Source organism: Nerophis ophidion, linkage group LG10, assembly GCF_033978795.1.
Source record: "Nerophis ophidion isolate RoL-2023_Sa linkage group LG10, RoL_Noph_v1.0, whole genome shotgun sequence".
NCBI classification, from domain to species: domain Eukaryota; kingdom Metazoa; phylum Chordata; class Actinopteri; order Syngnathiformes; family Syngnathidae; genus Nerophis; species Nerophis ophidion.
The window spans coordinates 54,900,346-54,927,040 of record NC_084620.1 but is presented as its reverse complement, the minus strand read 5'-3'; the positions used below and the strand labels follow the sequence as shown (position 1 = coordinate 54,927,040).

Sequence of the window (26,695 nt, the reverse complement as noted above, 5' to 3'; positions counted from 1 at the left end):
CAGCTGGAGGCGTGTCTTAATGAAATTAAACAATGGATGTCCGCTAACTTTTTGCAACTCAACGCCAAAAAAACGGAAATGCTGATTATCGGTCCTGCTAGACACCGAACTCTATTTAATAATACAACTCTAACATTTGACAACCAAACAATTAAACAAGGCGACACGGTAAAGAATCTGGGTATTATCTTCGACCCAACTCTCTCCTTTGAGGCACACATTAAAAGCGTTACTAAAACGGCCTTCTTTTATCTCCGTAACATTGCTAAAATTCGCTCCATTCTGTCCACTAAAGACGCTGAGATCATTATCCATGCGTTTGTTACGTCTCGCCTCGACTACTGTAACGTATTATTTTTGGGTCTCCCCATGTCTAGCATTAAAAGATTACAGTTGGTACAAAATGCGGCTGCTAGACTTTTGACAAGAACAAGAAAGTTTGATCACATTACGCCTGTACTGGCTCACCTGCACTGGCTTCCTGTGCACTTAAGATGTGACTTTAAGGTTTTACTACTTACGTATAAAATACTACACGGTCTAGCTCCATCTTATCTTGCCGATTGTATTGTACCATATGTCCCGGCAAGAAATCTGCGTTCAAAGGACTCCGGCTTATTAGTGATTCCCAAAGCCCAAAAAAAGTCTGCGGGCTATAGAGCATTTTCCGTTCGGGCTCCAGTACTCTGGAATACCCTCCCGGTAACAGTTCGCGATGCCACCTCAGTAGAAGCATTTAAGTCTCACCTTAAAACTCATTTGTATACTCTAGCCTTTAAATAGACTCCCTTTTTAGACCAGTTGATCTGCCGTTTCTTTTCTTTTTCTTCTATGTCCCACTCTCCCGTGTGGAGGGGGTCCGGTCCGATCCGGTGGCCATGTACTGCTCGCCTGTGTATCGGCTGGGGACATCTCTGCGCTGCTGGTCCGCCTACGCTTGGGATGGTTTCCTGCTGGCTCCGCTGTGAACGGGACTCTCGCTGCTGTGTCTTGGATCCTCTTTGGACTGGACTCTCGCGACTGTGTTGTATCCATTGTGGATTGAACTTTCACAGTATCATGTTAGATCCGCTCGACATCCATTGCTTTCCTCCTCTCTAAGGTTCTCATAGTCATCATTGTCACTGACGTCCCACTGGGTCATTATTGTCACCAATGTCCCACTGGGTGTGAGTTTTCCTTGCCCTTATGTGGGCCTACCGAGGATGTCGTGGTGGTTTGTGCAGCCCTTTGAGACACTAGTGATTTAGGGCTATATAAGTAAACATTGATTGATTGATTGATATTAGGGCTGGGCAACGATTAAAAATTTTAATCGAAGTTAATCGCACTATTTCTCTGATTAATCGCGATTAACCGCATTGTACATGCAAAGCCCAATAATGAATTCAAAAGTAGTGTGTAGTGCACCTTTATTGGAATATTCTCCCACATGAACAAAAGCGCCAAAACATTTGTTGTGCAAACACAATTTAAATCAGTCCTTGTTAAACAGTAGCAGTTAAATAGCATATTTTATGAAAATAAACTCAAAAAATGTAAATACAAACATTTAAGCTTATTACTACCACTGCCATGGTATTTAAGTTATCCTGTTTGTTATGGAAAATAAATATAATCTACATACAAATTTCTGAGCCACAATCATAACATCTGAACAGGCAATTTCTGAGGTAACAGCAGAAACATTTTTTTTTATCAGGGATCTTATGTTTAAAAAATCTATATTATAGGTAGTGGGCTGTTTGAGGGAATTTTTGATCAAATTATCCGTAGTAGCAATATTAATAATGTTGTGTTTATTCTGCGTAGTGCACTTAAAATAATTATGACTATATCTAGGAATTGATATGATGGGAATTTTCCGATTGTTTGCTTGGTGTTTTGATAAACTGAACGCATATACATGGTACTATATTGTGATGTTATGAGCCAGGGAATAAAATAACTACCCTACCCAGCATGCAACAGGAGTGACGAGCATGCGCGGTAGCCCGGTATAGGTTGTGTCGCCATGATGGCATCTTGTATGTTGTGATATGCACGCTCTGAAAGTAAACGTTAAGAACTCAGCCAACACTCCTCGTCTGCATTATTCATAAATAGACAGACAACACATATACTCCGCTGCTTCACAAGCCGCTGGATGTAGCCGGCAAAGTATTCCCATGCTAGCTAGCCGGTCTAGCAAGCACGCGTCAGTCCAAAACGGCCCAATCTATCCACATCCAGAATTGTCTGGCGGTCGTAAGTGATCCCGGAGTGACCACGCTGTAAGCCAGCCATGAAATTTGCAGAATTGTTCGGTATTTTTGCCAAATGTTCCATCTTTACCAAGAGCCCCTCGACGCCGGGCGACGCCATCTTGTTAAGAAAAGGCGTTAACAAAATAAAAGCATGTAAACAACATACGCAAATGTGCGATAAAATAATTGTCGGCGTTAATAGATTGATGAGTTAACTCATAATTAACGCACTAATTTGCCCACCCCTAATATATATATATATATATATATATATATATATATATATATATATATATGTAGGTGTGGGAAAAATCACAAGACTACTTCATCTCTACAGAACTGTTTCATGAGGGGTTCCCTCAATCATCAGGAAATCTGATGATTTCCGATAATATCGGCAGTCCGATATTATCGGAAATCTCTACTCACAACCTACCGATCTCAGGGCGGACACTCTAACCCAGGGGTGTCAAACTCAAAGACAGAGTGGGCCAAAATTTAAAACTGAACAAAGCCGCGGGCCGAGGTTCAACAAATTAACCTTTTAATAGGGACCCAAACAAGTTTTGCATTGAATATTGAACAAGCAAGGCTTAAATAACTTTATAGTGACATGCAAAATCGAGTTTCAAATGATAATAATAATTAAAAAATATCAATGGCATATCAAATAAAATTTAAATAAAAATTGAATGCCTCTTTTCGGCCGTGGGGTTGAGGTGGACGGGGTTTGGTGATAGCGGGGGTGTATATTGTAGCGTGCCGGAAGAGTTAGTGCTGCAAGGCGTTCTGGGTATTTGTTTATGTTGTGTTACGGTGCGGATGTTCTCCCGAAATGTGTCATTCTTGTTTGGTGTGGGTTCACAGTGTGGCGCATATTTGTAACAGTGTTGGAGTTGTTTATACGGCCACCCTCAGTGTGACCTGTATGGCTGTTGACCAAGTATCCCTTGCATTCACTTGTGTGTCTGTGTAAGCAGCATATATTACGTGACTGGGCCGGCACGCTGTTTGTATAGAGGAAAAGCAGACGTGGAGACAGGTTGTAGAGAACGCCAAAGGCAGTGCCTTTAAAGCCCACCCCAAATATTGTTGTCCGGAATGAAATCCGGGAGGGACACTGAACTTCGGGAGTCTCCCGGGAAAATCGAGAGGGTTGGCAAGTAAGAGTGTTAGCGGTGAATGCGGTGTTACAGCGGCGGGCCAGCTCTATTATTAGTTTGATATTGCCTCAAGGGCCAAGTGAAATTACACGGCGGGCCAAATTTGGCCCGCGGGCCAGAGTTTGACACCCATGCTCTAACCGCTAGGCCACTGAGTAGGTAAAGACAAGATATTTAACGTTCCAACTGGTAAACTTTGTTATGTTTTGCAAATATTGGCTCATTTGGAATTTGATGCCTGCAACACGTTTCAAAAAAGCCGGCACAAGTGGCAAAAAAAGACTGAGAAAGTTGAGGAATGCTCGTCAAACACTTATTTGGAACTAACCCACAGGTGAACGGGCTAATTGGGAACAGGTGGGTGCCATGATTGGGTATAAAAACAGCTTTCAAGAAATGCTCAGTCATTCACAAACAAGGATGGAGCGAGGGTCAACATTTTGTCAACAAATGCGTGAGCCAATTGTTTGAGAACAACATTTCTCAACCAGCTATTGCAAGGAATTTAGGGATTTCACAATCTCGTCCGTAATACCATCAAAAGGTTGAGACAATCTGGAGAAATCACTGCACGTAAGCAACAAGGCCCGTGTGTTATGTTTCTAGGATGGAGTTGACAACACAGACACAAGGGGTAAGTCAACTTCTAGGATTTCTTATATATGTAGCCAAATATATATATAATAAATAAACAATACTAATTAATAACTAAGGAAATGGAGTGTGACTGATTTCAAGAGTGTGTATGGTATGAGACCATGTGAAGCAGAGTGTTACCGAGAGGTGTTGTTCCAAACTGGAAGTCCAACGAGGGCGGGGCTTATCTGGGAAGTCCGTGAAACAGGCGAAAGATCCAGGGTGTGAGGGAGAGAAAGAGGCGTCCGAGTCCGTGTCCATGCGAGGTGGTCGAGATCCGGGAAGGCAGTCATGATCCGGGGGTTGGGGGGGGACACACAGCTCGAAACCAAGGCGACGGAAGGAAAACACTGCGTGCACAAGGGAGAAGATCAGGGACACGCAGAAGAAACACGGAGAGAACATAAAGCTTGTCGCCTTACGGTACACCATAGAGAAATGGGTCCACCGGTCCTTATACAGCTCGCCTTCATCAGTCCCAGGTGTACAGATTGCCGATCGCCCACAGCCTTGCCGGCATGTGGGTGTGTCTCGGCACGCTGCCAGCTGAGGTGCTGGCAGACTCAACAGCCCGGGTAAAATGAGTTCGAGCCCGCGCCGTGACACCGTGACCTTCGATCCCTCAGGCGGTATGGCATCAAAACGTGACAGTGTGTGAAGGATATCACCACATGGGCTCAGGAACACTTCAGAAAACCACTGTCAGTAACTACAGTTGGTCGCTAGTTCAAACCCTGACCGAGTCATACCAAAGACTATAAAAATGGGATCCATTACCTCCCTGCTTGGCACTCAGCATCCAGAGTTAGAACTGGGGGTTGAATCACCAAAAATGATTCCCGGGGACGTCCACCGCTGCTGCTTACTGCTCCCCTCACCTCCCAGGGGGTGATCAATGGTGATGTGTCAAATGCAGAGAATAAGTTCGCCACACCTAGTGTGTGTGTGACTATCTTTGGTACTCCAACTTTAACGTAAACCTAGCTAAATGAGAAATACATTAAAAACAAAGCTAATATTGTCAGAATAATTGTGTCTAAGTTATCACAAAACTTTGTGTTTCAATGAGTTCCCGGCGAGAGGACAAAAGCTGTCTTTGATCCTACCAAGCACAAGGCTTGTAAAACCCCACTGTGCAGGATGGGAAGCGACATGAAGGTGTTGGTTTCTTTGATGAATTGTAATCCACGGAAAATTTGTCTTGACCCGAGATCTACAAAGCGGAGAAGAAGCAGGACCTGACCCACCCTCCAGGCACCTTTTCTTTGAACTGTTTTGTGATCATAGGCAGTGGCTGTTTACGACCCCTGTCCCTTTAAAAAAATAAAAGCTGTTGCCATGTAATCGGGGAAAGTCGTAATAAAAGAGAAGGCGTACAGTGGTGGGACACTGAACTAGGTTACAGGTCTACGCGTTTCTCCTTATTGAGCCAAATTTAATTCTGTCTCTGTTTGATCCCTTGCTTCTTGTCTTGTTTAATAGATGTCATCAGTGTTTGAACCTGAGAAATATAATAAATAAATGTACACATTTACCGGATATTCATTTATTATCTATTATTTCATTATCATGTATGTTATAGTCATTATTTTAAACTAAATACATGCATCAACTTTCTCACAATCTTTGTCATTTTTATCTACTTGACATCTTTATTTGTTTCACAGCACTCAATGATATATATTGTAAAATAAAAACAAACATTTGTTGTCTTTTTTTGTTGCATTTAATTATTTACGTCACCGAATTAAAGCCCCCAACAAAAAAAAAGGGGCGGGCGGGATCGGCGACCTGATTGGTGGAACTGGTTCAATACATGCCATGCATGAATTAGGGGTCTGTGTATGTGCGAGTGTGTGTGTGTGTGTGTGTGTGGGAAGACAGGCGGCTAAAAATAGTGTAGAAAAACAACACAAGAGAGAGGTTGAAGGCACACTAAATAGCGAGACATGTTAAAAAGGGAAGAGAAACCAGTCCTAACCTGCTCACAGGACACTCTATTAGGTACAGCTGCAAAACAAGGTGGATAAACAAGAGAATCAAAGCAAAGTAAACACATATAAAGACACTCCACTCTCACTTCCCCCTCTCGGTCGATGAGCAGCTAATTGCATGCCGACGCACTAATTACTCCACCCAACGGCTTCCAGTCAGTCATGTGACCTTTCGAAGCACATATTTTGGCTTCCTTCCTGTGGCACCGAGCAGGAGGCTTCCCGGCGACTGTTTAGCGAGGGACTGTGCATCGTCACCGCTCAGGTTGACATGGCGTCCCGGCTCCCTAACACGCTTTGTGGACGCAGATGACCCCGCAGCAGTTAACACAGGAATTCAATTGTGTTGATCAATTCAATTTGTGCCCTGTCTCTGCTTCTCTGCTTCTTTGCTTCCCTGCAGCCTGGCGAGAAAGGATGGAAAACACCCCAAAACAATGCTCACAAACTCCTGCTTAAACCCTCACATTCTATCAAAGTCCATCCATCCATCCATCTTCTTCCACTTATCCGAGGTCAGGTCGCGGGGAAGGCAGCCTAAACAGGGAAACCCAGACTTTCCTCTCCCCAGCCACTTCGTCCAGCTCTTCCCGAGGCGTTCCCAGGCGAGCCGGGAGACAAAGTCTTCCCAACGTGTCCTGGGTCTTCCTCGTGGCCTCTTAACAGTTGGACATGCCCTAAACACCTCCCTAGTGTTTCGTCCGGGTGGCATCCTGACCAGATGCCCGAACCACCTCATCTGGCTCCTCTCCATGTGGAGGAGCAGTGGCTTTACCTCTATATAAACATCGTGTCGGCCCAGTCACATAATATATGCGGCTGTTACACATACACATAAGTGAATGCAAGCAAACTTGGTCAACAGCCATACAGGTCACACTGAGGGTCGCCGTATAAACAATTTTAACATTGTTACAAATATGTGCCACACTGTGAACCCACACCAAACGAGAATGACATACACATTTCGGGAGAACATCCACACCGTAACAAAACAAATAACCAGACCCCCTTGCAGCACTAACTCTTCTGCGACACTACAATATACACCCCCCGCTACCACCAAACCCCGAGCATTTTATGGAAGCTGCTTTTATACCCAATCATGGCACCCACCTGTTCCCAATTAACCTGTTCACCCGTGGGATGTTCCAAATAAGTGTTTGACGAGCATTCCTCAACTTTCTCAGTCTTTTTTGCCATTTGTGCCAGCTTTTTTGAAACACGTTGCAGGCATCAAATTCCAAATGAGCTAATATTTGCAAAACACAACAAAGTTTACCAGTTCGAACATTAAATATCATGTCTTTATCTACTCAGTGGCGTAGTGGTTAGTGTCCGCCCTGAGATCGGTAAGTTGTGAGTAGAGATGAATGCTTTAAAATGTAATATCGGAAAGCATCGGTATCTGTATCAAAAAGTAAAATTTATGACTAAAACGCTGCTGTACGCAGTGGTGCACGGACATAAGGAGAAGAACAGCGCGCCAATAAACCTTAAAGGACACTTCCTTTGTGTGCCAGCCCGATCACATAATATATACGGCTTTTCACAGACACAAGTGAATGCAAAGCATACTTGGTCAACAGTCATACAGGTCACACTGAGGGTGGCCGTATAAACAACTTTAACACTGTTACAAATATGTGCCAAACTGTGAACCCACACCAAACGAGAATGACCAACACATTTCGGGAGAACATCCGCACCGTAACACAACATAAACACAACAGGACAAATACCCAGAACCCCTTGCAGCACTAATTCTTCTGGGACGCGACAATATACACACCCGCTACCACTAAACCCCGCCCCCCATCTCCCGAATTCGGAGATCTCAAAGTTGGCAAGTATGCACTGAATAGAAGACCAATGCCTTGTTGCTTAACCATTAGTTTCAACACAACGGCCAGACATGAGAGGACATTATTACATCCGTCACGCTGCCTCTAGCGAGTCTTTTTTTATTCCAGTCTCCTTCGCCGTATTTCCTTCTAGTGCCAGGACGACTGCTCAGCTGTCCATGAAATTGTCCCGCTCTTGTACTCTGTTCAGGAATCATTGGACACTACCATATCTCTTTCTGGGAACCGGCGTCCTCTGCAGTGGACAAACAGGGCTGAGATTTTTGTTCAGACTCGGTAACTCTAACAAAAGAAATGGACCAAAAGATAAAAGTCCAATGCAGGACTAACATAGTTGTGTTATTCAATTAGAAAAAGTCTTGCTTTTGTGCCGCCTCGATCACTAACAGACAAAACAGACCTTGACCAAGCGTTCAAAAATGATGCAACTATTCCACAAATGACAAATGAATCTTTCTTTCCCTTCTTAGCAACCTCACAGCATCGTCCAGCGGCGCCTGCTGGAGGGCAACATCACGCGACTGCGAGGCGAGGCCCGCGACACGGGCGCCCGAGTGCGCTCGCCGCTGGCCGACACCGAGGACCAGGGCGAGGACGGTCCGGGCGACAGTGAGGAGAGGAGCGAGAGCACCGCCGACTCCTCCACTGAGGAGAGGGAGGAGTCTCAAGAGGAGAGTTTCCGCTCGGACGACGAGGAGGCGGCCCGGCGCGGGACGGGGGGGTCCGGCCTTCTCACGGCGCTACTCGTTCAGTGCAAGGTAGCGGAAAGATGCTTTTTGACTTTGGACTGAAGCCAAGCTCTGCTGCTAGTTAGGTCCTTCGTTGGTTGGTTTGTTAGTTCCTTCATTGGTTGATTCGTCGTTTTTTTTGTCTGTTGATTAGTTTGGTGGTTGGTTTGTTAGTTGGTTGGTTGGTTGATTCGTTGGTCGGTTTGTTGGTTAGTTTATTATTTCGTTGGTTGGTTCATTCCTTGGTTGATTCGTTAGGTCGTTCGTTGTTTTTTTTCCTTGGTTGGTTCATTCGTTGGTCATATGTTAGTTACTTTGTTAGTTCGTCGATTGGTTCATTCCAAACTTGATTTTGTAGGTCGTTCGGTGGTTGATTAGTTGGTTTTTTCATTGATTAATTGTTTAGTTTGTTTGTTGTTTTTTTCCTTAGTTCGTCGGTTGGTTCATTTGTAGCTTGATTCGCTAGGTCGTTCCCAAGTTGATTCGCTAGGTCGTTCCTAAGTTGATTTGGTAGGTCGTTCGTTGGTTGATTCATTAGTTTGTTCGTTGTTTTTTTCCTTGGTTGGTTCATCCGTTGGTCAGTTTGATAGTTACTTTTTTAGTTCGTTGGTTGGTTGGTTCATTCATAAGTTGATTCGTTAGGTCGTTCGTTGGTTGATTCATTAGTTAGTTTTTTTTGTTTTTCCTTGGTTGGTTCATTCGTAGGTCGGTTTGTTGGTTACTTTATTAGTTTGTTGGTTGGTTCATTCCTAAGTTGATTCGCTAAGTCGTTCGTTGTTTTTTTCCTTGGTCGGTTCATTCGTTGGTCTGTTTGTTAGTTACTTTGTTAGTTCGTCGATTGGTTCATTCCAAACTTGATTCGCTAGGTCGTTCCTAAGTTGATTCGTTAGGTCGTTCGTTGGTTGATTCATTAGTTTGTTCGTTGTTTTTTTCCTTGTTTGGTTCATTCGTAGGTCGGTTTGTTGGTTACTTTGTTAGTTCGTCGATTGGTTCATTCCGAACTTGATTCGGTAGGTCGTTCGGTGGTTGATTAGTTAGTTTTTTCATTGATTAATTGGTTAGTTTGTTTGTTGTTTTTTTTCCTTAGTTCGTTGGTTGGTTCATTTGTAACTTGATTCGCTAGGTCGTTCCTAAGTTGATTCGCTAGGTCGTTCGTTGTTTTTTTCCCTCGTTGGTTCATTCGTTGGTCGGTTTGTTAGTTACTTTGTTAGTTCGTCGGTTGGTTCATTTGTAACTTGATTCGCTAGGTCGTTCCTAAGTTGATTCGTTAGGTCGTTCGTGGGTTGATTCATTAGTTTGTTCGTTGTTTTTTTCCTTGGTTGGTTCATTCGTTGGTCGGTTTGTTGGTTATTTTTTTAGTTCGTTGGTTGGTTCATACCTAAGTAGATTCGTTAGGTCGTAAGTTGTTTTTTTCCTTGGTTGGTTGATTCGTAGATCGGTTTGTTGGTTAGTTTTTTAGTTCGTTGGTTGGTTCATTCCTAAGTCTATTCGTTAGGTCGTTCGTTGTTTTTTTCCTTGGTTGGTTCATTCGTTGGTCGGTTTGTTAGTTACTTTGTTTGTTCTTTGGTTGGTTCATTCCAAACTTGATTCGGTAGGTCGTTCTGTGGTTGATTACTTAGTTTTTTCATTGATTAATTCGTTAGTTTGTTTGTCGTTGTTTTCCTTAGTTCGTTGGTTGGTTCAATAACTTGATTCGCTAGGTCGTTCCGAAGTTGATTTGTTAGGTCGTCCGTTGGTTGATTCAATAGTTTGTTTGTTGTTTTTTACCTTGGTTGGTTCGTTTATTGGTTAGTTTTTTAGTTCGTTGGTTGGTTGTTTTAATTCATAAGTTGATTCCTTAGGTTGTTCGTTGGTTGATTCATTAGTTTGTTTGTTGTTTTTGTCCTTGGTTGGTTCATTCGTAGGTCGGTTTGTTAGTTACTTTGTCAGTTCGTCAATTGGTTCATTCCAAACTTGATTCGTTCGGTGGTTGATTTGTTAGTTTTTTCATTGATTAATTGGTTAGTTTGTTTGTTTGTTTTTTTCTTAGTTGGTTCATTTGTTGGTCAGTTTGTTGGTTTCTTTATTAGTTCGTCAGTTGGTTCATTTGTAACTTGATTCGCTAGGTCGTTCCTAAGTTGATTCGCTAAGTCGTTCCTAAGTTGATTCGTTAGTTCGTTCGTTGGTTGATTCATTAGTTTGTTCGTTGTTTTTTTCCTTGGTTGGTTCATTCGTTGGTCGGTTTGTTGTTTTTTTTTTTTAGTTCGTTGGTTGGTTCATTTGTAACTTGATTCGTTAGGTCGTTCCTAAGTTGATTCGTTAGGTCGTTCGTTGGTTGATTCATTAGTTTGTTCGTTGGTTGGTTCATTCGTTGGTCGGTTTGTTGGTTAATTTTTTAGTTCGTTGGTTGGTTCATTCATACGGTGATTCGTTAGGTCGTTGGTTGGTTGGTTCATTCTTGGTCGGTTTGTTGATTTGTTTGCGGGTTAATTCATTGGTTTGTTTGTTGTTTTTTTCCTTGGTTGGTTCATTCATTGGTTAGTTTTTTGGTTACTTTGTTAGTTCGTTGGTTGGTTCATTCTTAAGTTGATTCGTTAGGTCGTTCGTTCGTTGATTTGTTAGTTTGTTTGTTGTTTTTTTCTTGGTTGGTTCATTTGTTGGTCGGTTTGTTGGTTACTTTGTTAGTTCGTTTGTTGGTTCATTCATAGGTCGTTCGGTGTTTGATTCGTTAGTTCGTTCATTGAGTATTTTGTTAGTTTGTTTGTTGTTTTTTTCCTCAGTTGGTTCATTTGTTGGTTTGTTTGTTGGTTACTTTGTTAGTTCGTTGTTTGGTTGGTTTATTTGTAAGTTGATTCGCTAAGTCGTTCGTTGGTTAATTTGTTAGTTCATTCATTGGTTGATTCGTTGTTGTTTTTGTTGGTTGATCCGTTGGTTCGTTTGATGGTTGATTTCTTAGTTTGTTGGTTGGTTGGTTCATTATTGGTCGGTTTGTTTGTTAATTCGTTCCTGGGTTAATTCATTGGTTTGTTTCTTAGTTGATTCGTTGGTTGGTTAATTAGTTCGCCAGTTGGCTAATTTGTTGGTGGGTTTTTTTAGTTAGTTTGTTGGTTGATTCGCTAGCTCCTTTGTTGGTAGATTCATTAGTGGATTCATTAGTTCGTTCCTTGGTTGATTTGTTAGTGGGTTTTTCAGTTTGCTCATTTATGGATTCAATGGTTGGTTGGTTAGTTAGTTTGTTGGTTTGTTCATAAGCATAATAACTCAAACAGTTAAAAGCAGATTTTAATGAAATTTTGTCAGAAATGGAATAAGGAACAAGTGATTAGATTTGAAGCTGGATCTGGGTAATTTTTACAACGTTACTTTACGTTATGAACTTTATCTTCTGTGTGTGTATTCAAACGTCTGGATTCAGGACATTATTTTTTTTTACTATTTTGTAGGTCGGGCCTGCGGAGGTCTGCACTCTCTGAGTGCTTTTATAGATTTTATTTAATGTCCTCTGCAGTAGACCACAAGGTTCTTTTCGCTTTTATCAGTTCTTCTTGGCTACACTCATGCAGTTGTAACATCAAATATTTTCATCTATTTACAGTGAATGCAACATTGTAAAAGTACAAACCCCGTTTCCATATGAGTTGGGAAATTGTGTTAGATGTAAATATAAACGGAATACAATGATTTGCAAATCCTTTTCAACCCATATTCAGTGGAATATGCTACAAAGACAACGTATTTGATGTTCAAACTGATAAAAAATTTTTTTTTTGCAAAGAACCATTAACTTTAGAATTTTATGCCAGCAACACGTGACAAAAAAGTTGGGAAAGGTGGCAATGATTACTGATAAACTTGAGGAATGCTCATCAAACACTTATTTGGAACATCCCACAGTTGTGCAGGCTAATTTGGAACAGGTGGGTGCCATGATTGGGTATAAAAACAGCTTCCCAAAAAATGCTCAGTCTTTCACAAGAAAGGATGGGGCGAGGTACACCCCTTTGTCCACAACTGCGTGAGCAAATAGTCAAACAGTTTAAGAACAACGTTTCTCAAAGTGCAATTGCAAGAAATTTAGGGATTTCAACATCTACGCTCCATAATATCATCAAAAGGTTCAGAGAATATGGAGAAATCACTCCACGTAAGCGGCATGGCCGGAAACCAACATTGAATGACCGTGACCTTCGATCCCTCAGACAGCACTGTATCAAACACCGACATCAATCTCTAAAGGATATCACCACATGGGCGCAGGAACACTACAAAAAGACACTGTCACTAAATACAGTTTGTCGCCACATCTGTAAGTGCAAGTTAAAGCTCTACTATGCAAAGCAAAAGCCATTGATCAACAACATCCAGAAACTTCGCCGGCTTCTCTGGACCCGAGATCATCTATGATGGACTGATGCAAAGTGGAAAAGTGTTCTGTAGTCTGACGAGTCCACATTTCAAATTTTTGGTGGTAATATTCGACATTGTATCATCCGGACCAAAGGGGAAGCGAACCATCCAGACTGTTATCGACGTAAAGTTCAAAAGCCAGCATTTGTGATGGTATGGGGGTGCATTAGTGCCCAAGACATGGGTAACTTACACATCTGTGAAGGCACCATTAATGCTGAAAGGTACATACAGGTTTTGGAACAACATACAGTATGTTGTCATCTAAACGCCGTCTTTTTCATGGACACCCCTGCTTATTTCACCAAGACAATGCCAAACCACATTCAGCATGTGTTACAACAGCGTGGCTTCGTAAAAAAAGAGTGCGGGTACTTTCCTGGCCCGCCTGCAGTCCAGACCTGTCTCCCATCGAAAATGTGTGGCGCATTATGAAGCGTAAAATATGACAGCGGAGACCCCGGACTGTTGAATGACTGAAGCTCTACATAAAACAAGAATGGGAAAGAATTCCACTTTCAAAGCTTCAACAATTAGTTTCCTCAGTTCCCAAACGTTTATGGAGTGTTGTTAAAAGAAAAGGTGATGTAACACAGTGGTGAACATGCCCTTTCCCAACTACTTTGGCACATGTTGCAGCCATGAAATTCTAAGTTAATTATTATTTGCAAAAAAAAAAATTAAGTTCATGAGTTTGAACATCAAATATCTTGTCTTTGTAGTGTATTCAACTAAATATGGGTTGAAAAGGATTTGCAAATCATTGTATTGGGTTCCCTCCGGGTACTCCGGCTTTCTCCCACTTCCAAAGACATGCACCTGGGGATAAGTTGATTGGCAACACTAAATCGGCCCTAGTGTGTGAATGTGAGTGTGAATGTTGTCTGTCTATCTGTGTTGGCCCTGCGATGAGGTGGCGACTTGTCCAGGGTGTACACCGCCTTCCGCCCGATTGTAGCTGAGATAGGCGCCAGCGCCCCCCGTGACCCCAAAAGGGAATAAGCGGTAGAAAATGGATGGATGGATGGATGTATTCCGTTTATATTTACATCTAACACAATTTCCCAACTCATATGGAAACAGGGTTTGTAAAAGAAATAGGAAAAAAAATCCTAATGACGTCAACTTGTAGTGTAATTGAAAGAAAAATGTCTCCTTTTGAGGTCAAAAAACACACTTTGACCTTTAAAATGTGATTAATCAGCAAAACAACAACATATCCGATATCCCTCATTGGCTTAATAAGTCAACTATCCTAACCTTCCTGCTTCACTCAGCGTTTTCCTTCGCACTTTGCTTGCTTCCATCAACAGGCCGTCCAATCAAAGGTTATCTCGCAGGGATCTTAGTTATGCAGCTGCTTCCAAAGTGACCAACACAAAAACACACAGGAGAAATTGAGAGGTGGAGCTAGGGAGAAAGAAAGAGAAAGAGATTGGGGGATTTGAGCACAGCAGTTTGTGCGCTGGAGACAAAAGGAAAAGGAGAAAAGTGTGTGTGGAGTCGCTGATAAGCAGCTTGAGCTGCGGGCTGATAAAAAAAACGCTGGTGGCTAAAAGTGGACAAGATGTTGATGATCCTGAGGACAGTAAACTACTTACTGACTGGGGATGTAACGATAAACACTTTTCACGAGGAACCTCCATTGGTATTAACATTTTAAATTCAATTAACGACGGCTGCTATAAAGCGCTGCCAGCCGTCCATCACCCCGAATGGGAGTCAAGGGGTGATGAAGGCGTGGGGTGGGGATGTGTGTCTGTTTATGCCCATTGTCTTGGGTTTGTTGATGCAGTGTCCATAGGCCTGGGGCCGTTCCGCATGCAAACAAAAGTTGGAGGTACTTGAACTCCTCCAATTGGGGCAGGGTAACATTCCCAACCCGGGGATGGCACTCCACCCTTTTCCGGACGAGAACCATGGACTCGGACGTGGAGGTGCTGATTCTCATCCCGGTCGCTTCACACTCTGCTGCGAACCGATCCAGCAAGAGCTGAAGAGCATGGCCAGATGAAGCCATCTGGACCACATCATCTGCAAAAACCAGAGACCTAATCCTCCAGCCACCAAACCGGATCCCTTCAACGCCTTGACTGCGCCTAAAAAGTGTGTCCATAAAAGTTATGAACAAAGGGTGACAAAGGACAGCTTTGGCGGAGTCCAACCCTCACTGGAACGTGTCCGACTTACTGCCGGCGATGCGGACCAGGGAGCGGACCGCCACAATCAGACAGTCGCATACCCCATACTTTTTGGGTTGTACTTGCATAGCGCTTTTCTACCTTCAAGGTACGCAAAGCACTTTGACATTACTTCCCAATTTACCCATTCACACACACATTCACACACTGATGGAGGGAGCTGCCATGCAAGGCGCCCACCAGTACCCATCAGGAGCAAGGGTGAAGTGTCTTGCTCAGGACACAACGGACGTGACGAGGTTGGTTCTAGGTGGGATTTGAACCAAGGACCCTCGGGTTGCGCACTGCCACTCTACCACTGCGCCACGCCGTCCCTACTTCCCGGTTGATAGTTAGTAGCTATAGAGACGAGTCAGCAGATACGATGGAAACAACGTCAATCTTTAACACACACCAAAAAAAATGGCAACACAAATGTCACCATTTGCATTTTTCTAAACAAGCAGCGTGCTGACACGACATGTCCTCCCCGCAGTGCCGCGAGACGGAAGTCAAGGCGTCTTTGAACACCGGCAGCCTGCACAACCACATCTCTGCATCCTGCTGCCACAGGCTCGGGTAGGAACCCACACAACAACGCTCCCTCTCTAGCTACTCGGCAATAAACAAGTGGCGCACTTTGAACACCCTTGACTGATCCTGGCACAATTTGGCAATTAGATAAATAAAAAAACACATTAATTATGTTTACAAAGCACACTCCGCTTCCTATAATCTCACTGAGAGGCCCTTTCACCCCAGGCCTGCAGGGGGCAGTAGTGTGCCGGACAAAATTGTTCAATAAATGAACAAGAAAACATTTTTATTTATTTAACCCGTCATAATGCACAAACAATATGTACACACAGTTATCAACATATTATAATAATGCCTATTTAGGGTGGAAATGTGCCTTTTAAAATGTGAAAGTGATCAAATATTCTGTATGTTATTGAATAAAGATTGTGTTTCCCAACCTGCTCCTCAGCCTGGACCCCAGTAGCGCCGTCGCAGACGTGAAGCTCCAACTGGGCACCAGATCCTTCCAATGCTCTGCTTTGGTCCAAGGTACGAACACCTGGGAGTGCAGGAAGAAACACTTAGTGTCAGGTTCATAACATCGATGACATTTATTAACCAAGACAAGAAGCAAGGGAATAAACAGAGACAGAAATCAATTTGGCTCAATTTGAGGAGAAACGTCTGGTCCGTACGATTGTACAGTTTCCAGCACGCTCTTGACGAAAAAAGGTTTACATTTCCTCTTTTATGTGGATATTCCCTGTTTACACAACAACTGCTGTTTCTAAAGGAACGGGGGTTATGTAAATAGCCATTGTTTTCGGTCACATTAACGCAAAAGATAAAGATGCCTCGGGCTTAGGCTGGTCCTGGATCGAGCTTGGGCAAGTCTTGGATCACAATAAATAACCACTCCCGTCTCCTCCCATCGTACACAGCGGAATTTTCCAAGCCTCTGGCTTGTTGCAACAAAGACAGCATTCATCTGTTTACTGGGAACAGACTTTTTTTTGGATAATTTACATACAATTTTTCTGACACTTAGCAGCAAGAAAATGAGCAATTTACTTTTGTACTTGCTCTCTTTTCACATGCATTATGGTAAAACATATTCCAAATCAATTAATACATTTTCATTTCTATGACAAATAAAAACTCGGTGGTGAGAATACGGGTTGTAATTATGGAAATAAACATACTGCAAGAAAGCAGTGGTGATAACGAAAAAAAAAAAAGTTTTTTCTATTATTATGATAATGTCATAATTATATAATTTAAAACGGATTCATGAACTTAAGCTTGTGAGGAAATTGTGAGGATACATTTTTTTTTATAAAAGGGAAAACGACATAAAAATAATGCCTAATTTTTTACTTTTATAGGAATCAAATTTGAAAAAATGTTGGGGTCAGGCAGCAATGAGAATATCCCAAATATATATGAAAAATAATATGAGAATAGTTGTACACTAACAAGAAAAATGATGGAAACTAAAGTTGTAAATATTGTGAGAATAGCTGAAAAACAATGATAAAGGGGGAAATATTCCAAAAAGAATCAAGTATAAAAAATATATATTATATTTGCAATTTACTGAAATTTTATTGTAATTTTGGGCACATTATAGAACATATCTAAAATACTGTATTGTGTCAATATAATAGAAACTTATATATTTAACAAACATATCTTATAAATATAGACTACAAAAATATATTTGTAATCTGTATCTACATATATCTATCCATCTATATATATATATATATATATATATATATATATATATATATATATATATATATATATTACTAATATACACATTAAAGGCCTACTGAAAGCCACTACTAGCGACCACGCAGTCTGATAGTTTATATATCAATGATGAAATATTAACATTGCAACACATGCCAATACGGCCTTTTTAGTTTACTAAATTGTAATTTTAAATTTCCCAGGAGTTTCTTCTTGAAAACGTCGCGTAATGATGACGTGTACGCGTGACGTCACGGGTTGTTAGGAAATATGAGCGCTGCACACACACACAGCTAAAAGTCGTCTGACTTAATCGCATAATTACACAGTATTTTGGACATCTGTGTTGCTGAATCTTTTGCAATTTGTTCAATTAATAATGGAGAAGTCAAAGTAGAAAGATGGAGTTGGGAAGCTTTAGCCTTTAGCCAATCAAACACACGGTGATTCCTTGTTTAAAATTCCCGGCGGTGAAACTTTACTATGGATCACAGCGAACATGGATCCCAACCAAATGTCAACCAGCAGGTTTCGGTGAGAAAATAGTGGTAAAAAGTCGCTTCTTACCGGAGATCAGCTGAACTTGTGCCGTCCATAAAGCTGCCGTCGACTTCCCTGAGACACTAACGTCAAGACACCCGTGGACACACCCCTCCGACTATCAGGTACTGTTAAACTCACTAAAACACTAGCAACACAATAGAAAGATAAGGGATTTCCCAGAATTATCCTAGTAAATGTGTCTAAAAACATCTGAATCCGTCCCAATGCAATCGGATTTTTTTTTTTTACTAGTTTTTTTTTTTTTCCTAGTCCGTCGCTTTTCAATATCCTCAAACACGAATCTTTCATCCTCGCTCAAATTAATGGGGAAAATGTTGTTTTCTCGGTCCGAATAGCTCTTTTTGTTGGAGGCTCCCATTAAAAACAATGTGAATATGTGAGGAGTCATCAAACATGTGATGTCATCGTCTGCTACTTCCGGTACAAGCAGGGCTTTTCTCTTAGCGACCAAAAGTTGCGAACTTTATCGTGGATGTTCTCTACTTTATCCTTTCAGCCAAAATATGGCAATATCGTGAAATAATCAAGTAAGACACAGAATGGACCTGCTATCCCCGTTTAAATAAGAACATCTCATTTCAGTAGGCCTTTAATATAGTTACACATTACAAATACGTATTATAAATATAGAATACAAACAAGTAAATATATATTTGCAATACATATTTATAAATATATACTGTACATAGAGATGTCCGATAATGGCTTTTTTGCCGATATCCGATATTGTCCAACTCTTAATTACCGATTCCGATATCAAGCGATACATATATATATATATATAGTCCTGGGATTAACAAATTATCATGCCTAATTTTGTTGTGATGCCCCGCTGGATGCATTAAACAATGTAACAAGGTTTTCCAAAATAAGAGAACAACTTCAACTTAAGTTATGGAAAAAAAAATGCCAACATGGCACTGCCATATTAATTATTACAGTCACAGAGTGCATTCTTTTTTTCTACAACTACAGGAACTAATATACTTTGACTTTCACAAAGTGCATTATTTTAATTTTTTTTTTAAACATGCCACAAAACAAGAGCTACAAAAACAATGAAGGCGCACAGCTTCAGTCATAAATAAATAAATGATAAATGGGTTGTACTTGTATAGCGCTTTTCTACCTTCAAGGTACTCAAAGCGCTTTGACACTACTTCCACATTTACCCATTCACACACACATTCACACACTGATGGAGGGAGCTGCCATGCAAGGCGCCAACCAGCACCCATCAGGAGCAAGGGTGAAGTGTCTTGCTCAGGACACAACGGACGTGACGAGGTTGGTACTAGGTGGGATTTGAACCAGGGACCCTCGGGTTGCGCACGGTCACTCTCCCACTGCGCCACGCCAAGAGTATATTAGAGTAATAAAGTAAACAATAACATAGTCCTTCTTTAGTGCAAGACTGCATGGTATACTGTATAACAGGAAATTATAAACTGGGCTCAATCTGCCCTGCTTTAACGTATTTGTATGAGTGACACAAATGTGCTGCAAGCTGGTGGTGAGTGCTTGAAGTGGCCTAGCAGTCAGTCAGAGCTTCTCATATGCTGCGTTGAGACAGGGCACCTCCCGTTCACTGCCAGCTGCAAAGTGTGCCATACCGCATGCGTTGTCCCTGACCACACCCCAAGGGGGGTTTTTGTTGTATTTTTTTTTTTTTCTCGGCGGAGTCTTTAAGCGACAACTGTGTGGTACTACTTTTTTTCGGTCTTTCCTTTTCATCCATCTTCCGCTTGTATGCATCAGAGGTGGGAGATCTATATGCTCGTATTAAAGGCCTACTGAAATGAGATTTTCTTTTTTAAGCGGGAATAGCAGGTCCATTCTATGTGTCATACTTGATCCTTTCGCGATATTGCCATATTTTTGCTGAAAGGATTTAGTAGAGAAAATCGACGATAAAGTTCGCCACGTTTGGTACTTCCTGAAAAAGCCTCGCCTTTACCGGAAGTCGCAGACGATGATGTCGCAAGTGTGGGGGCTCCTCATATATTCACATTGATTTTAGTGGGAGCCTCCAACAAAAACAGTTATTCGGACCGAGAAAACGACAATTTCCCCATTAATTTGAGCGAGGATGAAAGATTTGTGTTTGAGGATATTGATAGCGACGGACTGGAAAAAAAACACAAAAAAAACGAGTTAAAAAATAAAAAAAAACGGGGACCTATTCCAATGTTTTTAAACACATTTACTAGGATAATTCTGGGAAATCCCTTATCTTTCTATTGTGTTCAATCAATCAATCAATGTTTACTTATATAGCCCTAAATCACTAATGTCTCAAAGGGCTGCACAAACCACTACGACATCCTCGGTAGGCCCACATAAGGACAAGGAAAACTCACACCATGTGGGACATCGGTGACAATAATGACCCAGTGGGACGTCGGTGACAATGATGACTATGAGAACCTTGGAGAGGAGGAAAGTAATGGATGTCGAGCGGGTCTAACATGATACTGTGAAAGTTCAATCCATAATGGATCCAACACAGTTGCGAGAGTCCAGTCCAAAGCGGATCCAAAACAGCAGCGAGAGTCCCGTTCACAGCGGAGCCAGCAGGAAACCATCCCAAGCGGAGGCGGATCAGCAGAGATGTCCCCAGCCGATACTATGTTGCTAGTGTTTTAGTGAGTTTAATATTCCCTGATAGTCGGAGGGGTTTGTCCACGATGAAGGGGACACAAGCTCAGCTGATATCCGGTAAGTGGTGACTTTTTAACCACAATTTTCTCACGGAAACTTGCTGGTTGACATTCGGTTGGGATCCATGTCTGCTTGACCGCGCTCTGATTCATAGTAAAGTTTCAGCTCCGGTAATTTTAAACAAGGAATCATCGTGTGTTTGTTTGGCTAAAGGCTAAAGCTTCCCAACTCCATCTTTCTACTGTGACTTCTCCATTATTAATTGAACAAATTGTAAAAGATTTAGCTACACAGATCTCCAAAATACTGTAGACGACTTTTAGCTGTGTGTGTGTGTGCAGCGCTCATATTTCCTTAAAACCCGTGACGTCCTGCGTACACGTCATCATTACACGACGTTTCCAAGATGAAACTCCCGGGAAATTTAAAATTGCAATTTAGTAAACTAAAAAGGCCGTATTGGCATGTGTTGCAATGTTAATATTTCATCATTGATATATAAACTATCAGACTGCGTGGTGGCTAGTAGTGGCTTTCAGTAGGTCTTTAAAGGAAGACGTCTTGGTTCCTCACCGCATAAACAACTTTTTGCAGTCATTGCAAATTTCCAGTTTTTTTTATCCGTCAGATAGTCAAACCTCGGATTCAGGAGGAACAGTGTGGTTTTCGTTCTGGTCGTGGAACTGTGGACCAGCTCTATACTCTGGGCAGGGTCCTTGAGGGTGCATGGGAGTTTTCCCAACCAGTCTACATGTGCTTTGTGGACTTGGAGAAGGCATTCGACCATGTCCCTCGGGAAGTCCTGTGGGGAGTGCTCAGAGAGTATGGGGTACCGGACTGTCTTATTGTGGCGGTCCGCTCCCTGTATGGACAGTGTCAGAGCTTGGTCCGTAATACCGGGAGTAAGTCGGACACGTTTCCAGTGAGGGTTGGACTCTGCCAAGGCTGCCTTTTGTCACCCATTCTGTTCATAACTTTTATGGACAGAATTTCAAGGCGAGTCAAGGTGTTGAGGGGATCCGGTTTGGTGGCTGCAGGACTAGGTCTCTGCTTTTTGCAGATGATGTGGTCCTGATGGCTTCATCTGGCCAGGATCTTCAGCTCTCACTGGATCGGTTCGCAGCCGAGTGTGAAGCGACCGGGATGAGAATCAGCACCTCCAAGTCCGAGTCCATGGTTCTCGCCCGGAAAAGGGTGGAATGCCATCTCCGGGTTGGGGAGGAGACCCTGCCCCAAGTAGAGGAGTTCAAGTACCTCGGAGTCTTGTTCAGGAGTGAGGGAAGAGTGAATCGTGAGATCGACAGGCGGATCGGTGCGGCGTCTTCAGTAATGCGGACGCTGTATCGATCCAGTGTGGTGAAGAAGGAGCTTAGCCGGAAGGCAAAGCTCTCGATTCACCAGTCGATCTACGTTCCCATCCTCACCTATGGTCATGAGCTTTGGGTTATGACCGAAAGGACAAGATCACGGGTACAAGCGGCGGAAATGAGTTTCCTCCGCCGGGTGGTGGGTCTCTCCCTTAGAGATAGGGTGAGAAGCTCTGCCATCCGGGAGGAGCTCAAAGTAAAGCCGCTGCTCCTCCATACGGAGAGGAGCCAGATGAGGTAGTTCGGGCATCTGGTGAGGATGCCACCCGAACGCCTCCCTAGGAAGGTCTTTAGGGCACATCCCACCGGTAGGAGGTCACGGGGAAGACCCAGGACACGTTGGGAAGACTATTTCTTCCGGCTGGCCTGGGATTCCCCGGGAAGAGCTGGACGAAGTGGCTGGGGAAAGGAAAGTCTGGACCTTCCCTGCCCCCGCGACCCGACCTCGGATAAAAAAAAATCCCAAACCACAGACATGGTGTTGTTAGTCAGTCACCGAGGGAGCTCGCTTGTTAGCCACTGCTACAGCACCGGCAACGACACACTCTTGCTGTTGTTATGCGCCGCTCGCGGCGGTTTGATGAGGTCATCGAGCGTCGCCAGTAAACCTCTCATGCTGCAGTCGTCAACTCCTGTGTTGTGTGTGGGGAAGGGGGGAGGGGGAGGGGCAGCTGACTGGTACAGCGGCGTTTTTAAAAATTCATTAATTTTTGAAACCGATACCGATAATTTCCGATATTACATTTTAAAGCATTTATCAGCATCTCTAACTGTACATATTTATTATAAATTATAATACAGATTATTACTGTATTATCGTTATACATATAGATTACAAGTCTATATTAGAAATACAGATATATATATATGTATAAATTATATATTTGTATAGATATACAGGCTTGTCCCTGACAGTTTGACTATGTTTTAGTTTTTGCCTCTGCATTTGTCTTTGTTTCCTCTGTGTGTGTAGTGTTTCCTTTCAGCGTTCTTATTTTGTTGGTTTCCTTTCTGTCTCCCTGAGTGCTGTGTACCCTCAGCTGCGGCTGATTGGCACCTGGCCACACCTGGTGTCAATCAGCCCGCTCCTATTAAGACTTGTTTTTCTCCTCCAGTCTGTGCTGGATTATTGTCATGTATTGTCGCTCCTGTCGTTGCAGCGTGGCGGTAAGCTATATTTGGTAGCTTTGTGTAACTTACCGTCTTTTGTTCCCTGCTTCCAGTTTTGTTTGTTAATAGCCTAGTTTGTTATCCGCCTCGTGCGCGCTTTTTGTTTGTACCCTTTGTTTGATTTTGTTTTAGTGTGTAAATTAAAATCATGTTTTCTTACTCAATGCCTGCCTCCTTCTCTGCATCTTGGGGTTCGTCACAATCTAACTCTGACAACATTACCATTATAAATACGTATCATACATTTGGATCTTACAGATCTAGGCCCTTTGTGACTAAAACAGAAAAAAGTGAAATATGCTGAGATTAGAGCAAATAAATGATAAAATGGAAAAAAAAATCGAAAAATGAAGTCCATTGTGATTTTTGTTGTCCACCTCAGAGGACGACACGTCAGAGCTGAGCCTCGGTCTGCAGACCCTGCTGCAACTCAAAGTAAGCCAACTACAAAAGTGCACTGTGAGCTTCTTTCAGTCCGTGTGATACGTGAGGCGAGAGATGTCACTCATGGAATATTCCTTCCCTCCGCTCAGTGCTGCTTGGACCTGAACAGCCGCGTCCTGAAGCTAGGGGGCGGCGGCGAGGAGGAGGAGCTGCCCTTCCTGAGCGTGGCGGACAACCCCCCGTCCAAAACACCCGACCAGAAGCTGTGAGGCTGCGTTCCGGAAACCCCGACAAGCATTTAGAACCACGTTTACATGTCAACTAGTCTGATTGCAACACTTCAAAATATTTAGTGGAAATCAATCCTTTCTTTTTCTTTAAATCACAAAACACTGAAATGGATATTTTTATAGGAGAGAGAGACAGAATGTAAACAAATAACTAACCAATTAATAAACACATGTACCTGTTTTTAAGTATTAGATCTGTTGATGGTGAAAGTATTGCTTTAGGTTTTAAGAGATATTTTGGGGCTGTCGCTTGGCAACTCCAAGTTTCTGCTCCCTACAGAGATTTTCAACGGGTTTAAGAGATTTAACGCCTTCTTCCTTACCGTGTACACGGTCATGGTCATGCTGGAAGGACCATACGAGATCCGACCTCGTGTTCCGGCCGAGACCAGGATGTTTGGGTCCGAGATTATAGGGTACAATTCTTCCTGTCTGCTTGGCAGATAAACATTGGTCCGGCCCCTCCCAATCAGAGTGCAAGAGCGCTAGACATTGAGCTGAAAGCCCTAGATGTCGACTCGATGTCCAGAGTTAAGTTACCGTATTTTTCCGATCATAGGGCGCACAGTTTTTAGCGCTTTGATAGTTTACTGACAGATATAAGTAAGAACTTTACATTACTTTATATTAGAAGTGGCATACGGTGTCGGCACAGACTACAGTTGCGGATGCACGCACATTTTCAGGACTTATGCAGATCCCAAATACAGATCAGCAGGTACAAGATGGTAAGAAAAGTTGGTTTTGCATAATATTGCAAGACAAAACACCAGATAATATGTCTTACCTTATACACACACCATAATAATACTCTGTTGAATTTTGGAACTGGTGTCGGGGGTTGTACTAAAACATTTTGACAGATTTTTGAGCGCCGTGTGTAATGTTCTATATTCTCAATGGAACATTTAAATTTTGGTGTCGTTTACTGCCGTCATATTGCAGACTACACGTATCTCTTATGTGTGACTGCCATCTACTGGTCACACTTATTACACCATGTACCAAATAAAATAGCTTCGAGGTCCATAAGCACAACCGAGATCGTTCCGTACATTAGGCGCAATGGGTTATGAGGCGCACAGTCGAGTTTTGAGAAAATGAAAGGATTTTAAGTATGCCTTATAGTCCGAAAAATACGGTAATTTGAGGGAATTTTGGAACTGGTGTCGGGGGTTGTACTAAAACATTTTGACACATTTTTGAGCGCCGTGTGTAATGTTCTATGTTCTCAATGGAACATTTAAAGTTTTGGTGTTGTTTACTTGAGTCATATTGCAGTCTACACGTATCTCTTATGTGTGACTGCCTTCTACTGGTCACACTTATCATTACACCATGTACCAAACAAAATAATTTCATGGTCGATAAGCACAACCAAGATTGGTCCGTACATTAGGGCCACCTGGTTATGAGGTGCACTGTCAAGTTTTGAGAAAATGAAAGGATTTTAAGTGCACCTTATAGTCCGAAAAATACGGTAATTTGCGGGAATTTTGGAACTGGTGTCGAGGGTTGTACTAAAACATTTTGACAGATTTTTGAGCGCCCTTTGTAATGTTCTATGTTCTCAATGGACCATTTAAATTTTGGTGTCGTTTACTGCCGTCATACTGCAGACTACACGTATCTCTTATGTGTGACTGCCATCTACTGGTCACACTTATCATTACACCATGTACCGAACAAAATAGCTTCGAGGTTGATAAGCACAACCAAGATTGTTCCGTACATTAGGCGCACCGGGCTATTAGGTGCACTGTCGAGTTTTGAGAAAAAGAAAGGATTTTAAGTACGCCTTATAGTCCGAAAAATACGGTAATTTGCGGAAATTTTGGAACTGGTGTCGAGGGTTGTACTAAAACATTTTGACACATTTTTGAGCGCCGTGTGTAATGTTCTATATTCTCAATGGAACATTTAAATTTTGGTGTCGTTCACTGCCGTCATATTCCAGTCTACACATATCTCCTATGTGTTACTGCCATCTACTGGTCACACTTATCACTACACTATGTACCGAAAGAAATAGCTTTGAGGTTGATAAGCACAACCAAAATTGTTCCGTACATTAGGCGCACCGGGCTATAAGGTGCACTGTCGAGTTTTGAGAACATGAAATTATTTTAAGTGCGCCTTATAGTCCGAAAAATACGGAAATTTGCGGGAATTTTGGAACTGGTGTCGGGGATTGTACTAAAACATTTTGACACATTTTTAAGCGCTGTGTGTAATGTTCTATATTCTTAATGGAACCTTTAAATTTTGGTGTCGTTAACTGGCGTCATATTACAGACTACACGTATCTCTTATGTGTGACTGCCATCTACGGGTCACACTTATTACACCATGTACCGAATAAAATAGCTTCGAGGTTAGTAAGCACCGTCGAGTTTTGATAAAATTAAAGGATTTTAAGTGCGCCTTATAGTCTGAAAAATATGGTAATTTGCGGGAATTTTGGAACTGGTGTCGGGGGTTGTACTAAAACATTTTGACACATTTTTAAGCGCTGTGTGTAATGTTCTATATTCTTAATGGAACCTTTAAATTTTGGTGTCGTTAACTGGCGTCATATTACAGACGACACGTATCTCTTATGTGTGACTGCCATCTACGGGTCACACTTATTACACCATGTACCGAATAAAATAGCTTCGAGGTTAGTAAGCACCGTCGAGTTTTGATAAAATTAAAGGATTTTAAGTGCGCCTTATAGTCTGAAAAATACGGTAATTTGCGGGAATTTTGGAACTGGTGTCGGGTGTTGTACTAAAAGTCGTACAA

At 42.3% G+C, this 26,695-nt stretch overlaps 1 protein-coding gene across 1 annotated transcript in view; it reads left to right on the top strand.

Moving 5' to 3' along the window:
* Positions 1-24,089, top strand: part of nrip2 (nuclear receptor interacting protein 2) — a 37,184-nt gene extending 13,095 nt beyond the window's left edge. Inside the window, exons 2-6 of the mRNA XM_061914141.1 lie at positions 8,375-8,662; positions 15,695-15,777; positions 16,187-16,266; positions 23,617-23,669; positions 23,768-24,089. Of these exons, the coding sequence (XP_061770125.1) occupies positions 8,375-8,662; positions 15,695-15,777; positions 16,187-16,266; positions 23,617-23,669; positions 23,768-23,887 (624 nt within the window). The 3' untranslated portion in view covers positions 23,888-24,089. The remainder of the gene's footprint in view (positions 1-8,374; positions 8,663-15,694; positions 15,778-16,186; positions 16,267-23,616; positions 23,670-23,767) is intronic.
* The last annotated feature ends 2,606 nt before the right edge of the window (positions 24,090-26,695 follow it).